Consider the following 22,494-nt stretch of genomic DNA (forward strand, 5'->3'; position numbering starts at 1 on the left):
ATCCATAAACAATAAATAATCAATAAATAAATACTCAAATATATTAATAAATGGGTAAATAAATCCAGAAATTCATACATAAATAAAAAAAATAAATATCTACTTTTCCTCAGGTTAATATGCTAATGAGAATGAATGAATAAATGTTTGAAAGGGGTTTAGCATTTCGTATTCTTCCAACATTCGTGTAAATTATGTATTTATTTACCTGCCTGCACTATTATTAGTACTACTATTAATTATTCATATATTTATTTATGCAGGAATTTGTGGAATTGTATATACATTTATTTATATATTTATTATTTTATTTATGCAGACATTTATAGATTTGTTTACTTATTTATTTATATATTTGCATATTTATTTATTTATTGTTTTCGCAGGTTTAATCCTCCATTTAAGTTATGTATAATTGGTAAATATATAATACTATTATATTATACTATTATAATATAATACACACACACACACACACACACACACACACACACACACACACATATATATATATATATATATATATATATATATATATATATATATATATATATATATATATACATATAAACATATTTAATAGCAAAATAATTTATTAATATTAACGATGCAACAGAATAGTATTGTCATTTATTAAGTTATTAAAAGTCACAGATGTGTGACGTATTTTTAAATAATATAATTCATAAATATCTAATTGATATTATTTAATATCTATATTAAATCCATGTATTTTATAAAATCAAGTTTTTAACAGTTTATAGTCCACTGCAGTCAGTTGAGCTTGTTATTCTTACATAGACACTCACATCTTTGCGATTGAAATCGTTATGTACACACACCGTGTCAGCACAAAAATGATAATTATTCGCGGATGAGTGTTTAAAATGTTTAAAAGGACAGCCAAATGGGCGCAGTAAAACATGTGCGCTGCGCATGCGCGTGTTTCCATAGCCGCGGCTGCGTCAACAAAAAAACTGACGAAACACAGGCCAGCATTTTTCAAAAACGATGACGAGTCTCCACCCAGAGCTCACTTCCGTGTTATGTCACGTGCTGCAAATCCGCGTCGTTTATTGGTTGCTTTATTTCCCTGTATCAATTTAAGCCAAGACCTTGAGGTAATTCCACACATTTAGAAATAAAAATACACAAATATCGACATACAGTGATTTTTTCTTTTTAAAATAGGAGAATAAATAAATTTTTAAATGGAACTGATTTAACGTTAATACCTGCAGTTTAATGTGGCTCAGCAGTGTCATCATCGCAGAGTGGGCAAACTGATGACCAAAGCAGCTTCATTCTGACCGGGTTACCAGCAGAGTCATGCACAGCATCTGTATCCACGAGCAGAAGAATCATTTAAAGCCATAACACAACATGAAAATGAATACGGAGAGATTCAACCTCACCGTTGACGAATATTTAGGTAAGTTATAATGATTATTTTTACGGTGTGAGTCGCTGTTTTGATGATGTCCGGATTTTCTAAAATGTCTGCTTACAGAATGACGGACAGTTGCATTTCAGGTATTAAAACACAAGCGTCGTGTCATTGTCTTTCCGTTTTATTTTGCAGCTGAAACGAATGTCCTCTTCTATCTGAATGATGCCGTCACACAGCTGCTTGAACATAAGGAGGAATACACACAATTTGGTGTGGTCCGATATTTTGCAGAATAGTAAGTTGTTATATTTACATTACATTTATTCATTTAGCAGACGCTTTTATTATTAGAGGAGGCATTCAGTGATTCAACAAGAAGAGGCAATACACACAAGAATGGGTAATTATGCCAAGAAACTGTTAGTGCTTTGACAATTAAGTCCTTTAGAGTTTTTTTTTTTTTTTTAAAGAGAGAAGAGTTGTTTCTTCAGGTGGTTTGTCAATCCCACTCACCCGTGTGAAGCAAGCTTCATAATTGCAGAGGTTTTTTTTTAGATATATGGAGTGATTAAAAATGTATATGGGGAAATTAATCAGGAATATTTGTATTATTCTATAAACTAGTCATATACATTTGTAGGAATTGAGATTTATGCATTATCTGAAAGCTGAATACATAATATTCCATTGTCTTATGATTTTTTTAGGAAAGGTTACTGTATGACCGGGATACAAGTATATGAAATTCTGGAATCCGAGGGCAAAAAAAAAAAATTTAATTAATGAATTATTAAAAATGAGTGCTAAGTACTAATTAAAATGTGTCTTGATATATTTTTGCTAGGAAGTTTACAAAAAAATCTTTATGTAAAATGATCTTTATTAAAATATTTTAAAGACGTTTGGTAAATAATTAAAAGATTAATATGTTTGACCCATACAATGCATTTACAGATATTGCCAAAATATATCTCTGTGACTTGACATAAATGGTCATAAATGTGTTAATTTTTCTAATCAAATTTCAAATCATTTTACTCTTTTAAAGATATTTCAGGCAAGATCAACATAAAAAAGTTGAAAGATTAAGTCAATTTGACCTTTTTCTTTCAGTTCAAGTATGCCTGAAGAGGTTGTTTTCAAATTTAACTGACAAATACTTATTGAATAACATTTTAGTGATTATAAGATTGTCTTCTGTAAGTCATGACCTCTGACACTTTTATTCATGATGCTATTCATTTATTTTCTTTTCAGCTTAGTACCTTATTTATCATGGGTCACCAAAGCGGTATGAACCGCCAACTTCCATGATACTAATGATATTAAGATGTTATATTAGGGATGTAACGGTATCAGAATTCCACGGTACGGTAATACCTCGGTATGAATGTCACGGTACGGTATTTATTGAATCATTTACAGGAAAAAACAAAACTTATGAAAATACTCCAAAAAAGTGCCAAAAGTGTCAATGACATACAAATTAGCCATCTATCTGTAAGCTTTGAAACAGGAACTTCAATTTTAATAACAAAAAATTATTAAACCATGTAAAAAAATAAAGTTTCAATTTAGTATTGTTGAAAACTTATGACATTCAACATTTAATCACAGTCAGCCCATCTACCCAGATGAGAGCTCTGCTAGTCGGACTTCTCATCAAGCATCTCCCGCTGGATCTAATCTCACTATATTTATTAAACGGGATATTTCATTTATCTTGTTGTCTTTATCTAACGACATATTCCCTGACTTTGGGCATTGGAATCTATTACTTGTTCTCAGGTAACGTGTTTTGGCTGAGCGCAAAGATAAGTTAATGATTAATGTAACCACGTACATTCTGTATATTGACTGATCGCTTGCCTTTATTTCCTATAATGTATAAACTTATTGTATGTTACACTTTTAAAATGGCCATTATCGATTCTTAAAACTGATACTCAGCAAAAGAGAGGCTGTGTTTCGTATTTTCACTGAAATTGAAAGGAGGCAGTTGTTATCGGCTCCGTTTTGTTATAAATATCCACACAGTGAAGATGACGCTCATCTTATGCAGCACGACGCCTCAACATGTCTGCTGTCTAAGTTGCTAATATTAAAATGAAAATAGGCAGTTCCTTAAATCATGTTTACATTTTATTGTTGAGAAAGTGAAACAACGAAGCCAGGGTGATGTGAATGAAGTTATAAAGTACACTGTTCCCTTTGAAGATTTACCCGTGTCCTCGGTATAGTCTGCTTTTCCATATCAAACTGAGAAGAAGAGACTGCAGCCTTGATCAAACTTGCGAAGTCTGAACTTACACGGAGAGAATGCAGGACTTAACTGTGCGTGTTAGGCTACTTAATATTCAGGAAAAGCCCCAATCAGAGAGGCAAACGTCTGCAGCCCCGCCTCCGTTTTAGATGTCTCCGTTTTCCATCGGCATGCACTAAATTCCAGGGGTTTCATTACCACGACGTAAAATGGGCGTGGCTCGGTCGGTGTTTGGGAAACGCCCCCTTAAAAAAAAAAAACAATACTGAGAGGTCACCGATCATGCGCAGTACAGGTTCTTTTTTAGCGCGGTCATTTCAAACAGGATGATTATGGATAAAGAACCCACCGCGGTGGATAACGAGGGAAAAAAACAATCATACAGGTTATTTTTTTGTTTTTATAATCTTATATTTTAAAGATTTCATTAGCAAAACCGGCTGACCTCGTTTTACTCCGTTTTTCTGTCTCTGGGCTTTTGTACTTCCATTTTAAACCAAATAATAATGGTTGTGGTAAGATTAACCGTGTTTTTGTAGTTTAAAATATGGTATTCAGTCATGTTTAAACAAATAAATACCACATTTTCTGTAATAAATCGTGGTTAATTTTTCTTACTCGATCTTAGTTAATTAACATAACTCATATTTATTTTCTATTTTTATTTAAAGTCATCATACACAAAACAACTGGGATCAGGACAGGTATCTGATGTTAACTAATATAAAAGTGATCATACATGAAACCCCTGAGATCAGGACAGGTATCTGATGTTAACTAATATAAAAGTGATCATACATGAAACCCCTGAGATCAGGACAGGTATCTGATGTTAATGTATATAAAAGTGATCATACATGAAACACCTGGGATCAGGACAGGTATCTGATGTTAATGTATATAAAAGTGAACATACATGAAACACCTGGGATCAGGACAGGTATCGGATGTTAACTAATATAAAAGTGATCATACATGAAACCCCTGAGATCAGGACAGGTATCTGATGCTACTGTATATAATATAAAAGTGATCATACATGAAACCCCTGGGATCAGGACAGGTATCTGATGTTAACTAATATAAAAGTGATCATACATGAAACCCCTGAGATCAGGACAGGTATCTGATGTTAATGTATATAAAAGTGATCATACATGAAACACCTGGGATCAGGACAGGTATCTGATGTTAATGTATATAAAAGTGATTATACATGAATCCCCTGGGATCAGGACAGGTATCTGATGTTAACTAATATAAAAGTGATCATACATGAAACCCCTGAGATCAGGACAGGTATCTGATGTTACTGTATATAATATAAAAGTGATCATACATGAAACCCCTGGGATCAGGACAGGTATCTGATGTTAACTAATATAAAAGTGATCATACATGAAACCCCTGAGATCAGGACAGGTATCTGATGTTACTGTATATAATATAAAAGTGATCATACATGAAACCCCTGAGATCAGGACAGGTATCTGATGTTACTGTATATAATATAAAAGTGATCATGCATGAAACCCCTGAGATCAGGACAGGTATCTGATGTTACTGTATATAATATAAAAGTGATCATACATGAAACCCCTGAGATCAGGACAGGTATCTGATGTTAACTAATATAAAAGTGATCATACATGAAACCCCTGGGATCAGGACAGGTATCTGATGTTAATATATATAAAAGTGATCATACATGAAACACCTGGGATCAGGACAGGTATCTGATGTTAATGTATATAAAAGTGATCATGCATGAAACCCCTGAGATCAGGACAGGTATCTGATGTTACTGTATATAATATAAAAGTGATCATACATGAAACACCTGGGATCAGGACAGGTATCTGATGTTAATGTATATAAAAGTGATCATACATGAAACACCTGGGATCAGGACAGGTATCTGATGTTACTGTATATAATATAAAAGTGATCATACATGAATCCCCTGGGATCAGGACAGGTATCTGATGTTAACTAATATAAAAGTGATCATACATGAAACCCCTGAGATCAGGACAGGTATCTGATGTTAATGTATATAAAAGTGATCATACATGAAACACCTGGGATCAGGACAGGTATCTGATGTTAATGTATATAAAAGTGATTATACATGAATCCCCTGGGATCAGGACAGGTATCTGATGTTACTGTATATAATATAAAAGTGATCATACATGAAACCCCTGAGATCAGGACAGGTATCTGATGTTACTGTATATAATATAAAAGTGATCATACATGAAACCCCTGGGATCAGGACAGGTATCTGATGTTAACTAATATAAAAGTGATCATACATGAAACCCCTGAGATCAGGACAGGTATTTGATGTTAATATATATAAAAGTGAACATACATGAAACACCTGGGATCAGGACAGGTATCGGATGTTACTGTATATAATATAAAAGTGATCATACATGAAACCCCTGGGATCAGGACAGGTATCTGATGTTAATGTATATAAAAGTGATCATACATGAAACCCCTGAGATCAGGACAGGTATTTGATGTTAATATATATAAAAGTGAACATACATGAAACACCTGGGATCAGGACAGGTATCTGATGTTACTGTATATAATATAAAAGTGATCATACATGAATCCCCTGGGATCAGGACAGGTATCTGATGTTAACTAATATAAAAGTGATCATACATGAAACCCCTGAGATCAGGACAGGTATCTGATGTTACTGTATATAATATAAAAGTGATCATACATGAAACCCCTGGGATCAGGACAGGTATCTGATGTTAACTAATATAAAAGTGATCATACATGAAACCCCTGAGATCAGGACAGGTATCCGATGTTACTGTATATAATATAAAAGTGATCATACATGAAACCCCTGAGATCAGGACAGGTATCTGATGTTACTGTATATAATATAAAAGTGATCATGCATGAAACCCCTGGGATCAGGACAGGTATTTGATGTTAATATATATAAAAGTGAACATACATGAAACACCTGGGATCAGGACAGGTATCTGATGTTACTGTATATAATATAAAAGTGATCATACATGAAACCCCTGGGATCAGGACAGGTATCTGATGTTAATGTATATAAAAGTGATCATACATGAAACACCTGGGATCAGGACAGGTATTTGATGTTAATGTATATAAAAGTGATCATACATGAATCCCCTGGGATCAGGACAGGTATCTGATGTTAACTAATATAAAAGTGACCATACATGAAACCCCTGAGATCAGGACAGGTATTTGATGTTAATATATATAAAAGTGATCATACATGAAACACCTGGGATCAGGACAGGTATCTAATGTTACTGTATATAAAAGTGATCATACATGAAACACCTGAGATCAGGACAGGTATCTGATGTTAACTAATATAAAAGTGATCATACATGAAACCCCTGAGATCAGGACAGGTATTTGATGTTAATGTATATAAAAGTGATCATACATGAAACACCTGGGATCAGGACAGGTATCTGATGTTAACTAATATAAAAGTAATTATACATGAAACCCCTGAGATCAGGACAGGTATTTGATGTTAATATATATAAAAGTGATCATACATGAAACACCTGGGATCAGGACAGGTATCTAATGTTACTGTATATAAAAGTGATCATACATGAAACACCTGAGATCAGGACAGGTATCTGATGTTAACTAATATAAAAGTGATCATACATGAAACCCCTGAGATCAGGACAGGTATTTGATGTTAATGTATATAAAAGTGATCATACATGAAACACCTGGGATCAGGACAGGTATCTGATGTTAACTAATATAAAAGTAATTATACATGAAACCCCTGGCATCAGGACAGGTATCTGATGCTACTGTATATGATATATAAAGTATTTGACACAAAAGCCGTGGGATCGGGACAGGTATCTTAAGTTATAACAGTATTAATGTAATCTGAGAGGTATCTTAAGTTAATTTGTTTAAAATAACATACACGTACTTCACATGAAACCCCTGCGAATACGTACAGGTATCTGAATCAAACGGCTGTTTTCACAATCTGCGCATGATCCGTGACCTATGCAAATTCACAGATAGGCCACGCCCACCCGATGACGTAGTAGCGGTTACGCTGTACTGAAACCCCTGGAAAAAAGTGCCTGCCGTTTTCCATCATCCACAATGAGACGGAGCAGCAGCGTTTCAAGAATGAAAACAGCCTCTCCAGCGTTTTCGAAACGCTCCGTTTTCGGCGCTCGAGAACTCCGGCGTAGTGTGGACGGTTGGCGTAACCGTAGCAAAACTTATGCGTTTTCAAACTAAAACGCATTAGTGTTAACGGGGCCTTAGAGTTTTCCAGCTCTTTTCATCCCCGCTTCTAGCAGCACACTCCATTTCCGCATTACTGGATCTGTAGCGACAACAGACCGCAAGGGATGATGGTCAAGCATGTGCTGATGGGTATTGTAGTTTTTGCTATCTCCCGTTCGCTTCATTCGCCTGAGCAAATTTTCTCAGAAGACCTATAGTTTTACCGAGTCATGCAACTTCGGTAATATCGAAAAAAATTTATATTGCGGTATGACGGTATTTACAATACCGTTACATCCCTATGTTATATCGTTTGCAGTTTTACCAGTGTGAAGAATGGGAATCATGTGCTCTTCAGAGAATTCAGTTACATCAAGGCAACACCTCATAACAGAGAATCCTTCATCCACATCTTCTGGAAATGCTTCAGACAGATAGGAAAGAATGGAGGTGAGGATAGGCAAATGTGCCCTTTTTATTTATTTTAAAGATATTCCATAAATGATTAGTGTAGTTGCTTGCATCAGTACATTTACAGTCAATTAATACAGCAGTTTTTTATCTGCAGATCTGTTGGCAATGTCAGAATACAGCTCACTTTTACAGCTGTTGTGTCCTGACTTTCCTGCTGAGATGGTACAAAACACTGCCAGGTAGTTTTGTATTTTCTGTTTGATGATTTTATTTTTTCCCCCTTTCCAATATTTCACTCTAAAATGTAATTGATTAACTTAAATGAAATAGTGTATTATATTTGATTGATTAACTTCTATATTTTCTTTATATCTTAGGATTGTCCTGATTGACGATGCCACAGACTGTCTAATGTCATTCTCAGATTTTATTTATTCATTCCAAATCCAGTTCTTTTATGAAGGTAATAAACTGTACTATACTATACTATACTATACTATACTATACTACACTACACTACACTAAACTATACTATTCTCATACTATACTATACTGTTTAATATAACTATAAATATGGGCATCACAGTGGCAAAGTGAGTAGCTTGTTTGCCTAACAGCAGGAAGGTCGCTAGTTCGATCCCCTGCTGGATCAGTTGGCATTTCTAGGTGGATATGCATGTTCTTCCCGTGGGTTTCCTCTGGGTGCTCCAGTTTCCCCCACAGTCCAAAGACATGTTCTGTAGGTGATTTGAATAAGCTAAATTGGCTGTAGTGTGAAAGAATGCTTATGAGGGTTTCCCAGTGTTGGGTTACAGCTGAAATGGCATCCGCTGCGTAAAACATATGCGGCGACCCCAGATTAATAAAGGGACTGAGCCGACAAGAAAATGAATGAATGAATGAATTTATATACTCTATATAATTATACTAAACTATATAATATAATATAACAATACACTGTAATATTACATTGTACTTTGAGATCACTTAATAAAATTAAATGGAATATTCACTTAAAATGATTAAAAAGTAAAAAGAAATGGTGGGAAAAAGCTATTAAATTAATACAATATAATGTAAAATAATAACATTTTATATTACATAATATAATTAATAATATAAAATAATATAATAAAGCTGTACTTTAATTTTTGCCAGTGAATTCAAATTAATAATCAAAAAGTTATTAAACTTTTTAAAATAGATTGTATCCACTAATGGGGTGAAGCAGTGGCACAGTAGGTAGTGCTGTCGCCTCACAGCAAGAAGGTTGCTGGGTCGCTGGTTCGAACCTCGTTTAAGTTGGCATTTCAGTGAGGAGTTTGCATGTTCTTCCTGCGTTCCGGTTTCCCCCACAGTCCAAAGACATGCTGCAGGTGAATTGGATAGGCTAAATTGTCTGTAATGTATGAGTGTGACAGGCCGGCCGGAATGTGTAAAAAAAAGTCGTTATCATATGGACAAGTCTAAATGGAGGACTTGTTCCAAAGAGCCGGCCCCGCAACCATACCCATACGGGACTAAGGCCAAAGAGGAATATATATATATATATTAGTGGTTATAATATATTGTTTCTTATACATTCTGATATATAATAAAAATAATAAATAATAAAATACAATAAAGTAACATACTTTGCTTCTTATTGACATTAAAATACATTTAAATGTTCTTAAAATGTCTTCAGTGACAGAACCTCGTTTACAGCAGAAATGTAAGACAGTTTAAGTGTGTTCAAGTTAAATACTTATTAAACTGCTTAAAAATAAATAAGTAATTCATTCATTTCCAATGAACATTAAATATCATGTTGAAAGCTGAGATATTAAGAGGTCTTGCTTGCACAAATGCATTTCTAACCTTGAGAGTAACAAAAGGCTATAGTTACAACCTCACCATGTTTTTTGGTTACTCAAGGCTCCGCCTTCCTCCAGAATGATCCAATCCTCATGCATTTTCACAGAGTTTGTAGAGAGCATCTCTGCCATTTACCAGGACCTGCTGTCAGGCAAGAACCCGAACACAGTCATCGTGCCGACTTCCACCTCAGTGGAGCAGTTATCCAGCTCAGCCAATGACAAACCAGACGTTCAGGAGGGTGTAGATGCAACCATCTTTTGCGAATGTATAGAGGGACTTTGTGAAAGGTTCAAACACAAGTAAGATATAAAAAATAGGCTTATATAGTATTTACTTATAGGATTACCTAATATAATGCAATCTTATCTGCTTGTGATGTTGACTGAATACTGTTTCATTTGAATAAAAAAAAAACAATTTTAATAGCAGTTTGTTATCACTGTTTAATCAAATCACTCATTAAAGAGTTAGTTCACCCAAAAAATGTATAAAATAGTTTTTAATCACTTACCCTTATATCAGTCAGTTCTACTAAGACTTTGTTTATGTATGTTTGATATGAAATCTGAGAGCTCCCTCATCCTCCATAGACAGCAACCAGACGTTCAAAGTTTAGAAAAGAAACCACAAACATTGTTAAAATGCTCCATGTGTCTTCAGTGGTTCAACTGTAATCATATGAAGCTCCACGAACTGTTTTCTGCATCTAAAAACAACTTTGTTCGGCTAAATCTTCCAGTCAGCTCTGCTGACTTTAATATATTTTAATAATATGTAGTAGTACTGCCTGTAGTAAACACACACCCTAACAAGAAGGAGAACTGTTTTAGAGAAATATAATCAATTGTATATTGTCAACATCAATAATCATATTGCATTTGGCACTTATTAACTGTATCATCACTTATCATTACCATCGACATAGACACTGAGAGCTTATGTAGTATTGGTTTATGTTATCATAACAAAGACTCAAACAATGTTCTTTGTGCATTTGAAATGACATAACTGAGTGAATGACACTTAACGACAGTTGTCATAAGCATTCATAAGACTAATGTCATGATTATAAAGGTGTCATAACGGTTCTATGAACACTTCCTCCTGATAAAGGGTTACCAATGTTATTGATGAAATTTTCCCTAGATACCCCTCAACTGTTGCCATTAAGGAGATATTAGACAATACCCAGCGAGTGTCTTTCTACGGCTTTCTGATGGCCTTGGCCAAACATGAGGGAATAAACCAAGACATCGGTGAGCATTAATATAAATACTTTTGTAAAGTGTTTAAAATTCCATTTGTATGCATGTTTGATGTGTTGTTTAGAAGTCTAAACTGAATGCTTCTGTCATCAGGGGCTCTTCCCAATAAACCGGACCTGCTGATTGACCCAGAAATGGACCAGGAGCTGGAGAGACTGTGAGAGAGACGGACTAGCTTCAAAGAGTATATTACAGTCACTTGCTGGTTAACTCTAAACAGTTCATTATCAAAATGCTTTTTTACCTTCTCCCTTTCATTAAGGGTGAAATATAGCTGTTTTGTAAGTTTAATTGGCTTACTAATGATCAAAAAGTTGGATCAAAAAACGAACCAATTCTGAACCCCAGAAATGAATCATTAATAATTCCAGCCTTGCATCACAAACCCACAATTGTTCGTGAGTAATTGCGTATGTTTTTTATTGGCTATACGCAAAGAGTAAAGAGTAAGTTTTTGTTCTTAATATGCTGAGAGCAGTTTCAATTAATGTCAAATAAATCTATAGACATTATAAGATTGCCAAAAACTTAAATAGTTACAAAGAATGGTGACCCGTCTTTTACCTCGAACCTAAACATAACATCACTGATATGCGAGCAGAAAGTACGAAGACATAAAATTCGATCATCAAAATTAATGCGAATAAGCTACTAATATTGCAATATGTAAAAAAGCAAAAGCACGAAGGCATGCCTTAAATATAACAAAACTGGAATGTGAACAAATTGTACGAAAAGGTACAAATTGTATAGTACAATAAATTATTAGTTATATTAGTTATACATATTAGTTACTAATTTGTCAAAATGTGAAATTGATAGTGGCATGGTGGCTCAGTGGTTAGCACAGTCGCCTCACAGCAAAAAGGTTGCTTTTTCGAGCCTCGGCTGGGTCAGTTGGCATTTCTTTGTGGAGTTTGCTTGTTCTCTCTGCATTGGTGGGGGTTTACTCCGGGTGCTCCGGTTATAAGTGTATAAGTGTGTGAATGTGAGAGTGTATAGGTGTTTCCTAGTACTGGGTTGCACCTGGAAGGGCATCCACTGCATAAAACTTATGCTGGATAAGTTGGTGGTTCATTACGCTGTGGCGACCCCAGGGCTTAAAGCATTCCGGCACCGTGCCGGATTTCCGGTGTGCGGCCATAAGGGAAAAAAATACAAATTTTAGAGCCTGTGCATACGGTCTAGATAGGGATGCTCAAAATAATCGATTAACCGTTAACTGAAATGGTGCATTTGTAAGCAATTATTGGTATCAGTTAAACGATTAAAAATATTATTTGATATTTTTAATTTTTAATTTTTATTTTTAAAGTTCTGCTGCATAAGGGATCGATGACAGCGAACAAGCTTTTTGCGTTGAGAGGTGCATCTGTTGAATGATTTAGTAACAGCCGTGATTGTTTTATGCGCTGCTTATTCGTCCTTAAGCGTGTTACGTCAGTCGCATCTTTTTCATTTTCAATTAAATAAAAGCACTGCAGGGTTTCTTTAAAGGTAACAGCAGGGTTTGTGTTGTCAAGGCGACTACGGCAAACTTTTAATGATTAAGGAGAGACTTGTGGTCGCTGTTTCAAGTTATCCAGTGCTGTATTACTTTACAGATCTGGATTATCACAATATTATTAAAAATGACAATTATAACATTGACAGCAACACAACTTGCGCACAATATGGGTCAGCTGATTCAGTCATTTCCTAGTGACATAAATGGCGCATTGCGCTTAAAAAAAACAAAAAAAAACTATTGGGTAATTTAATAAATAGCATAAATAATACTCGGTACAACTACTGTTTCTACGTTGCTGTGACGGTTGGGTTTAGGGTTGGGGGTAGACATTACAGTAAATGGGAAATTTAATAAATAATATAAATAATTCTCGTTAACTTCCGGCCGAAACTGTATCCGATCTAGCAACAATCTAGACTGACTTAAACACAATCAAATGAAAATGGAGGCATGGCTATCCACCAATATTCTGGTAAAATTTACTCTAACTCCATCCCAAAACATAATATCACTTGTAAACATAAGCATATCAAAACAAATGAACATGCAACATTTATATCAATTTGCTACTGTTTTGCTAATAGGAAAAAAATAGTTGCAAATTGTCTTGATATTGAAGTGTCATTTACAATAGTGTAGTTTCGTTTTACAAGATATTAGCTTTGTTATGGTTACGTCTGGCATCCACACTACCCTTGAATTTTCAACCAATGAAAATACAGAAGACCCTGTTTTAGTATTTTTCAGCCTAAATGGATGGTAAAGTCCAGATCGGATACGTGGCTGGCCAGAAGTGCGATATTCACATCAATATAGCAGCATTTTTTATGATACTGTTTAACAATAATTAATATTTTTACAGTATTGTGACAGTTGGGTTAAGGGTTGGGGGTTGGAATTAAATAAAATTTAGTGGTTAATTTTATAGATAGCATAAATATTACTCGGTACGACTGCTGTTTTTACGTTACTTTCTGTAAGCTTGAATAGTCACGTGTCATTTTTAGGCTGTATACTGTGGATGATGAAGATTATTTGTCTGAAATGCAGTAAAAACGACAGTCTATATGAGGAGCAAATGCCATTTTAAAATAAAACACACTAGTGTAAATGTAGCCTCAGTTATTGTCATCGTTACTGTTTATCACACTAGTGTAAATGCAGCCTCAGTTATTGTCATCGTTACTGTTTATATCAGTTTTTTCAAGTGCTGTCGAAGTCTCTGAATCTGTAATCCACATACTGCAATGGCTGTTAGCTTTCTAAATGCGCTGTAAGCAGTTAACCAATCATGACAGACTGTACCATCTGACCAATCAGAGCAGAGTAGGCTTTCAGAAAAGGAGGGGTTTAGAGAGATCATATCCTACCTGAGCAAACCATTTCAGACATTGTCGAAGACAGGTAGTACTGTGATGTATATTAGAGAAACTTGGAAGTATACATTTACAGAAAAGGGTCTTAAAGAGGACTTGCGGTCTATCGTTTCATATTTTACACATGCTAAATCATGCTAGAAGGTAGATCTGAAATTTATTTGACACTGTGTTTCTTTGAACGTTCTAGCATAGCTCAAGTCGCCATCAGCCCGACGTCCAACAACAACAGCAGCAGCAGCGCTTTGGGACAGAAGGAAATGTCCAAGAAAGCCTCGCCACGCAAGTCCCTGCACCAGCGGAAAAGGATCGAAATGGAGAGCGACGGATCCACAGAGGAGACAGACTCCTCTGAAAATTAACATGCACCGATCTGCTTGATAGATGTTTTTTTAGATAATAATTAGTGGCATTTCTAAAGTGTCTCTCTGCATATTCTTTGGTCACTACATACTGTAGATTTTGTCCAGCTACACTGTAACCAAAAGAAACAAATACTGATTCAGAAAATGAAATAGCCTGTCATAGTTCTGAAATGTCATTTACTTGATGTTATTACTGTATGTGCACGCAGACTTTTCATTTTTAGTGATTCAGCTCAACCGCTTTTAATGAATGGTTCTATTACAAAATCGCCATGTTTAAGATCTGATTTCTTAAGAAATGTGTGATCGTCACTGCATGATAGATATATGATATAAAGTGGGTTTCAGACCGAACAAGAAGCACTGCAATAACTGTGCAGAGCTGCAGCCCTCAAGGAGTTGAGTTTGAGACCTGTGCTTTAACTGATTATATTTTATTTGTGTTACAACATCGATGGTGTAAAAGGAACCTTATGAAATTGAAAATAGTCACATAAACTTCTCACAAGAAGTTTATCTTTGGCTAGCTGTTAACACTAGCTGCGCGCATATAGTCCATTGTTGGACCAAACATGAAATGTCCCATTTTGGTGTTCACGTCAAATAAATCAGTATTTTGGAGCTGCACTAGAATCCTGTTCAACTGCTTGTTAACTAATATCTAATCAGACAATTAGGGAAACAAAAGTGAATTAACTTACTTTTAATGGGACATTGTTATTGATGGAACCACCAGGTTGAAAACTCACATCAAACTGGGGAAAGACTGAACCTAAAGTGTGAGCAGAAGTCAGTAAAGGTGGATGCTTTCTACAGCAATGGCCTGATTCAATACCGAAGTTCAACCAACTGGAACTTTGAGTTGACTTACTTTCAGATGTGAAACACTGAGTAGGATGAGGGCAGCATGGTGGCTCAGTGATTATGACTGTCACCTCACAGGAAGAAGGTCGCTGGTTCGAGTCGCTGGGTCAGTTGGCGTTTCTGTGTGGAGTTTGCATGTTCTCCCCTTGTTCGCGTTGGTTTCCTCCGTGTGCTCTGGTTTCCCGTACATTCCAAAGACATGCTCCATAAGTAAATTGGATGAACTGAATGTGAGAGTGTATGGGTGTTTCCCAGTTCTAGGTTGTGGCTAGAAGGGCATCCACTGTGTAACACCCAATCTCGTTGCGGGCCGGAGGGTGGAGGAAGGCGGGCTGTAAGTGGCTTGCAGGCTGGCAGTTTGAGACCCCTGGTGTAACATATGCCAGAATAGTTAGCGGTTCATTCCGTGAGGCGACCCCTAATAAATAAGGGACTGAGCTGAAAAAATAAAGGAATGAGTAGGTTAACTAATGCAGGACCAATATTATGATCCATTCATATTCAATCAACAAATGTAATACTTACCATGGTAACTAACTCAAGAGTAAGAAAAAACAGGTTTGACTTAATCCGCTTCCTCGGGTTTGACATATCTCCCGTTTCCCTGGTAAAGTTTCCCTCATTTCAGCATTAATATAGAGTTTTTAACTCCTTTCTCAAATGAGCCTCTGGAGTTGTGCCTCTAAGAGCCAGAGGAAGCCAACCCTGTTCCTGGAGATCTACCTTCCTGCAGATTTCAATTGCAACCCATATCAAACACACTGTCTGTAATATCAAGTGCTGTTCAGGTCCTAATTAATTGGTTCAGGTGTTTGATCAGGGTTAGAGATGAACTCAGCAGGAAGGTAAATCTCCAGGAACAGGATTGTGCACCCCTGCTCTATACAGACACATGGGAGATTGAAAGCAAACATTTCTTCTGCTGAAAACAAAACGGCAGCCTGATAATCGTACTTTGATCTCATTTGTTTATATTTACGTTATTAGCAATTACACACCCAGACCATCCATTTACAAATAGAATTTAATTTCATGGTTTCCACTGAACAAAAACAAAAAAAGTACAGTGATATCAAATGAAATAGGCACAACTTGTGAATTCTGCAGGATCGGTCCGCAGATGGTTCTAATAACTGAAAACCACCTTTCAAAATGGCCGTACTGAGCAAAACACCTTCACACACAGAGTGAGACACACACTGCCATTTGGTCAGTTGATTATTCAGTTTTAAACCTTGCTCATTTAGTGAATATTGCATATCGGGAAAGCGCATGCTGTGCGGATGTGCCATTTTGAAAGGACTGTTGAAGATGGATCCATTTTAGGCCTTGCTTTTAAAACCTTTCATCCTGTATTAGGAAAATAATAAAAGATAAAGCGCAAACCTTTCAATACCAGACAGCCGTGTTCCTCAGCACCATTTATACAGATTGTTCAACGTTGCATCCTTTACTTATATACGTTCAGGTGCCTGAATAATATATACTTCAAGATCTTTTCATTTCGTAATAATTATAAATAAGAATTCTAATATAGTATGTAAAAAGAAAATAAAATTATTTGGTTTGCACAGCTACATGTCATGGATACAGAACCAGAATGTCAGCAGGCCCAGATTACACTCTGTTTAACAGAGCAACATATGGGAATAAGCACACGTAAACATACAAGAATCAAAAACACAAACCATTCACAGACGTAAGCATTGTATTTGCCATACTTTGTAGTGCACATCTGACCGAAGATAAACCTGATTTAAAATGGCCCTATCATGCTTTTCTGACCCTTTCTCAATGTAATAACTAAAAAATTGATTCTGAACTTCTTGATAAGAGTCATAAGGAATTATTTGTGCATGAAACGTATTCATATAATTTGTACGACTTGCCCATGATTCCAACAGTAAACAGAACATTATTGGGGTTTGAGCAGATGAACTATGAATTCATCAAAACATCAAATCGAAACATGAAGGAACACCCTTACATTACCAATTGACCATCTGACAAATCCAATGTGATCTCAGTGCAGTTGCTAACAATTTAGTTTCGTCAAATTATTGGATAATTTGTATGAATTAGGTTTTTTTAATTGTATAAATTCATGCAATATAGCCACTATCTAATGAAATTGTAAAATAGTTTCCCTTGTGATTGGTTTGGACCGGGCTTGGACCAATCAGAGCAGAGAGTAGACTTTCAGAAGTAAGAGTTTAGGTTAAGTTCAATTAGGTTTTTGGAAAGTACCATTGTTTCCCAGTACTGGGTTGCAGCTTAAAGAGCATCCGCTAAATAAAAAATTAGCTGGAACAGTTAGCGGTTCATTCTGCTGTGGCGACCCCTTATACCTAAGGGACTAAGCCGAAGGAAATGAATGAAACTATAATTTTGTTCACTTGGCGAGATCCAAAGTAGCCACTATTTTACAAAATTGTCAAATAGTTTCCCTTGTGATGGGTTTGGATTAATCAGATCAGAGTAAAGACTCTCAGAAGCAGGTGTTCAAGCAAAGTTCAATTTAGATTTTGGAAAGTACCATTTTTTACACTAGGAGAAAAAAGGTTCATGCTTCATATTTTGAATAAGATTGTAGAAATTCATACAAGATATCCACTATTTTATGAATTGTTGAAATAGTTTACCTTCTGATGGCTTTTGGACTAATCAGAATACTCTCAGAAGTAAAAGTTTAGGCAAAGTTCAATTTAGATTTTTGTAAGTACCGTTTTTTCACTTGGAGAGAAAAGGGTTATGCTTCATATTTGGAAAAATAAAATCATTTCCAACCCCAAGACACAATTAGGGCCCTTAAAAGCATAACCAGGGGCATTCTTACATTCAGCACTTCAGCAACTGTGACACTGCAAAGGTGCAGTGATGTTAATGAAATTTGGCGGGAAACACTATATTATCGACTATCAATAGTGCAGTGATGCATAAAGCAGAGCTCACATAGAAGTCACATTCGAGCCAAGTAGTTAACTGTTGGTCAATGTGGCAAATTTGATGAATACAACCTTTTCCTGCAATAGTGTGTATTTGTGTTGAAATTACTGGATTTTATCCTCAAAAATTTGCTGCAAATTGGTAAATGTGACTAGATCAGAGTTTCATAACCCTGTGTTCAAAGTGATGCTAATTATGATTTGCGAAAAGTTTGTCTTCCCTTAACCTGGGATGAACAGATTAGCCTTAATTAAATTATACGGTTTGCGCCAGTTCTGAGTGAAGAATGGCGTTCACCAGGATAGCTTTGGTTTCTGATAAACATTAATTTTAGACCCCGCCTACGTTCTTTCTTCCATCGTTAATGCGTTAAACATTGTGCTTCAAATGAATTCCCAACCAAATTCGGCACAGAAATGATTTTTACAAGTCACATCGAACATTTTTTTTCAGTTATTAAACTTCGTAAGGCTTTACACCAGTCAGTAATACTCAGTTTGTACGAGGTGAAAGTAGTTGCGCTGTAGCCGATTTGAACATTTGTCTAAAATAGACATCAACATTATATCATCAACATGACACATTACGAAGAGGCTCAAAACCACCATCATGCGACACCTCATATAGTGTGTGATAATGCAAAAATACAAGTAGACTGAAGGTCATTCGAGGAAGATGTCTTCTGTCGGACAGGAATATTCCATATGTTCTTTGTAGAATTGCTGAAAAGCTTTCCTGTGAATACAAGCAGAAGTTATGTATTAACAAAGACTAAAGAATACACGAGACATGTCACTTGTGAGGTTATGATGGGGAAACATGTAACAGAATGCCCCGAGAGATGTTTAAAAGACGGCTGCCTTAAAGAGACTTTAGTATAAAGACATTTATATTTCATGGACTGGGATCAAATTTGAGCTGAATGAGATTTGTTGTTATTTATGCATTCAGAGAAATGCCTCAGAACCTAAGTCCTATTTGTTGATAGTTGCAAGAGTTTCAGGTTCTTGCACAGATCGTGTTGCTTAATAATGCAACGCCTTGCAAGAATTTTCTGCTCAAGCTGAATTTTTTTTAAACCTGTGTAGAGAGATGAATTATGACTTAGTGGGATTATTAAGAGAATGGAGAACCTTAAAGATTCACTACAAACATAATGCACATTCTGTGTTATTCCCAGTGCTCGTCAGAAATTTATTTAAATATACACATTTGCATTGCCTTTGTATATAATCTGCACATACAAATACTTAAAGGCCGCATAAATCGGAAGCTGCGACCATTTTATTTTATTTTTTCAATTTGTGATGCAGCAATATTAAATGAGAAAACAGTGGACGTGGCTTGTTGTAGCGATTTGCTGATTGGACGTAGTAAAGCAGGCATTTCATTCAGAAAGATCACGAAAAGGGTTCGGGGAAAGTTACTGCAACCTAACAGACACCTCCTCCCCGCCATTTCTGTTTGTTGTCATCCGTTTGTTAAGTGTGACGTCACGCGGAGCGGCTTCCGGGTCCAAGTGCTCTATTCAACTGAATGGGGAGATTCATGAAATGGTTATAATAAACGTTTACAAAGCGATTTAATACTTTCGAAAGTCACGATCGCAGTATATATGTCCATCCCTCATATCCAATGGCCAGAAAGTGATTCATTGTTTTATAAATTGTTAAAACTTTGGTATTTGTTATGCAGCAAGCCCAGAGATTGTTGTGTACACTATGACTTTATGTAAAATTAACTTTAATGTGTGATAGGAATAAAACGCGATCATAAACGAATGATTTCTCCACTCAAATTAATGGCGGTTTGGACCCGGAAACAGTATACATACGTCACAAACACGTCATCACTTAACAAGCGGATAGCGCTGTCAAAACTGACAGTTGGAGAGGCGTGTTTAAGTGTGTTAACCATGCCTAATACCTCAGACAGACGTAATCTGACAATTTAACAGAAGACAAACAGGAAACACATTTTCAGATTTCAATTAACGACTACAGGGGCAATTTTTCACCATTGAACTAACAATTTAAGCTAAGTTAGTTTTGATCTCATGTGTACTTTAAATTTGTATTCAGTGTGAACCTGGCATAAGACCTCAAAATATCATCAGGTGCTATTGGTGTTATCTTTGTTATTTCAAAAAGGAAGCTTTTTTCAAATCACTAAAGGCACACAGTTTCAGCTAAAAATCTTCTTTAATGATCTGCCAAACAATAAAGGTCATCTACCTCTTGGTTCTCAAGAAAATAATTGTTTTTAGAGTAATGAATGAGGAGCTAATGTGATTATTAAGTGACTTGAGAACTCACCCTACAGATTCGGCCAGTTTTGTGGTTGTATCATCTGAGAAGAACACGTGACAGGCGAATCGCTGGTTTGCTGGATGTTTCGTTATTAGCCCAAAATACCTGAAAGAAGCACATGAAGCATTTCTGTCAAATGTGACTTTGTTATTGTTGTTGATGTATATTTTCTATCCTCCTGTAGGGGGCAATGTGGGGAGACAATATTTGTTTTATTTAAAGATGAATCAGATTTTGTTTGTTTGGAAAAGATGCATTTAGCATTGGTCTCAAGCAAGTGCTTTCTGTTTATCTTGACACATGTTTTTTTCCACAAAAGTATTACATTTTCAACTGTTTCCAACAGTTTCATATTAATTAAAGTGTTTGTTCATGTTTATTGAACATCAAATCACCATATTCAAATGATTTCTGAAGGATCGTGTGACACTAAAGTATGGAGTAATGATGCTGAAAATTCAGCTTACCACCATAATATTTTACTAGATATTTTTCCAAACACTAGTATTCTGTTTAAAAGGACATTTAAAGGCTTAACTAAGTTTTTTAGGCAATTTAGGGTGATTAGGCAAATTTTTGTATAATTTTTCTGTAGATAATCAAGCTGAAGCAAGAACTGAATGTAACAATCGAATAAAATATTTGGGATCTTATTCTTGCAAGAGTACATTCATCATCAATAAACGCTAGGCATACTCTCATTCCATTTAAGGTCGTGCACAGAATACACTGGTCTAGAACTGAACTGAATAAAATTTTCCCTGATCTTGACCCATATTGCCTTCGCTGTACAACCGAACCAGCCACACTGTTACATACTTTCTGGTCGTGTTTGAAACTGTCTGATTCTTGGGGGAAAATCTTCAGGTGTTTTTCTGCTGCTTTTTCATTGTCAATAGACCCAAACCCCTTAACAGCTCTGTTGGAATCCTGCCAGAATATGCTGAATTAAATTCATTACAGGCCGATTGCGTAGCCTTTGCAACCTTACTGGCTAGACGAATTATTGTTATGAATTGGAAGTCAGCAGCTCCCCCTTCTTATCGGCAATGGGTTTTTGATTTTCTGCATGCTCTTCGGATGGAAAAGATTCGGTTTGCAATAAAACAAACGCCAGAACAGTTCCAGAAAGTCTGGAGCCCTTTTATAAATCTTTTTAAGGAGACACCTATATCTTAATTGCCTTTTTACCTTTCTTTTCTTTGTATAATTTATTTTTATTTATTTTTATTTGTTTATTTTTTTATTGTTGTTATCTTATGTTTGTATATATTTGTGTACAAATGTGGTATTTTATCTTTATTTATATACTTATTTAGTGTATAATAAAGTTTTCCTGAAAATTTCTTGTTTGGTGAATTGTATCAGTGCATATATCTATGTGTATCAATATTATGTATATTTTAATGTCTGACCTAAGATGAACCTAATAAAAAAAAGTAATGAACAGTGAAAAAATTAAACAGTAAAAAAAATATTAAAAATAAAATGGTTAAAAAAAACCCTCAAAACTGCATTTGTTCAAGCCGAAAGAAAACAAATAAGACTTTCTCCAAAGATAAAATATTATAGGAAATACTGTGAAAAATTCCTTGCTCTGTTAAGTAACATTTGGGAAATATTTTAATATCTA

The 22,494-nt window shown here is 35.5% G+C and overlaps 2 protein-coding genes across 8 annotated transcripts in view; one reads left to right on the forward strand and one right to left on the reverse strand.

The window, feature by feature from the left end:
- The first annotated feature begins 1,303 nt into the window (after positions 1–1,303).
- On the forward strand, positions 1,304–15,373 carry cstpp1 (centriolar satellite-associated tubulin polyglutamylase complex regulator 1). 6 transcript variants are annotated; one of them, XM_005174234.5, is made up of 9 exons: positions 1,304–1,432; positions 1,583–1,685; positions 8,272–8,402; positions 8,521–8,605; positions 8,744–8,829; positions 10,330–10,525; positions 11,373–11,482; positions 11,585–11,675; positions 14,568–15,373. In XM_005174234.5, the coding sequence occupies exons 1-8, from the start codon at positions 1,384–1,386 to the stop codon at positions 11,650–11,652; spliced, it is 828 nt and encodes a 275-aa protein (XP_005174291.2). In that variant the 5' UTR covers positions 1,304–1,383; the 3' UTR covers positions 11,653–11,675; positions 14,568–15,373.
- A 1,239-nt stretch (positions 15,374–16,612) lies between these two features.
- mapk8ip1a (mitogen-activated protein kinase 8 interacting protein 1a) overlaps positions 16,613–22,494 on the reverse strand; it is a 37,433-nt gene continuing 31,551 nt past the window's right edge. The window contains 2 exon segments of one of the 2 annotated variants that reach the window (NM_001351666.1): positions 16,613–19,287; positions 20,868–20,966. In NM_001351666.1, the coding sequence (NP_001338595.1) occupies positions 19,215–19,287; positions 20,868–20,966 (172 nt within the window). In that variant the 3' untranslated portion in view covers positions 16,613–19,214. 2 annotated transcript variants of the gene reach the window in all.

Source organism: Danio rerio, chromosome 25 (genome assembly GCF_049306965.1).
Source record: "Danio rerio strain Tuebingen ecotype United States chromosome 25, GRCz12tu, whole genome shotgun sequence".
NCBI classification, from domain to species: Eukaryota; Metazoa; Chordata; class Actinopteri; order Cypriniformes; family Danionidae; genus Danio; species Danio rerio.

What these genes read in the sequence shown, in the direction of transcription:
- cstpp1 (XM_073941985.1), top strand. An exon ending in TGTGAAAGGTTCAAACACAA is followed by an intron (nt 10,526 to 11,372) that starts GTAAGATATAAA and finishes AATTTTCCCTAG; the next exon opens with ATACCCCTCAACTGTTGCCA. An exon ending in GGGAATAAACCAAGACATCG is followed by an intron (nt 11,483 to 11,584) that starts GTGAGCATTAAT and finishes TTCTGTCATCAG; the next exon opens with GGGCTCTTCCCAATAAACCG.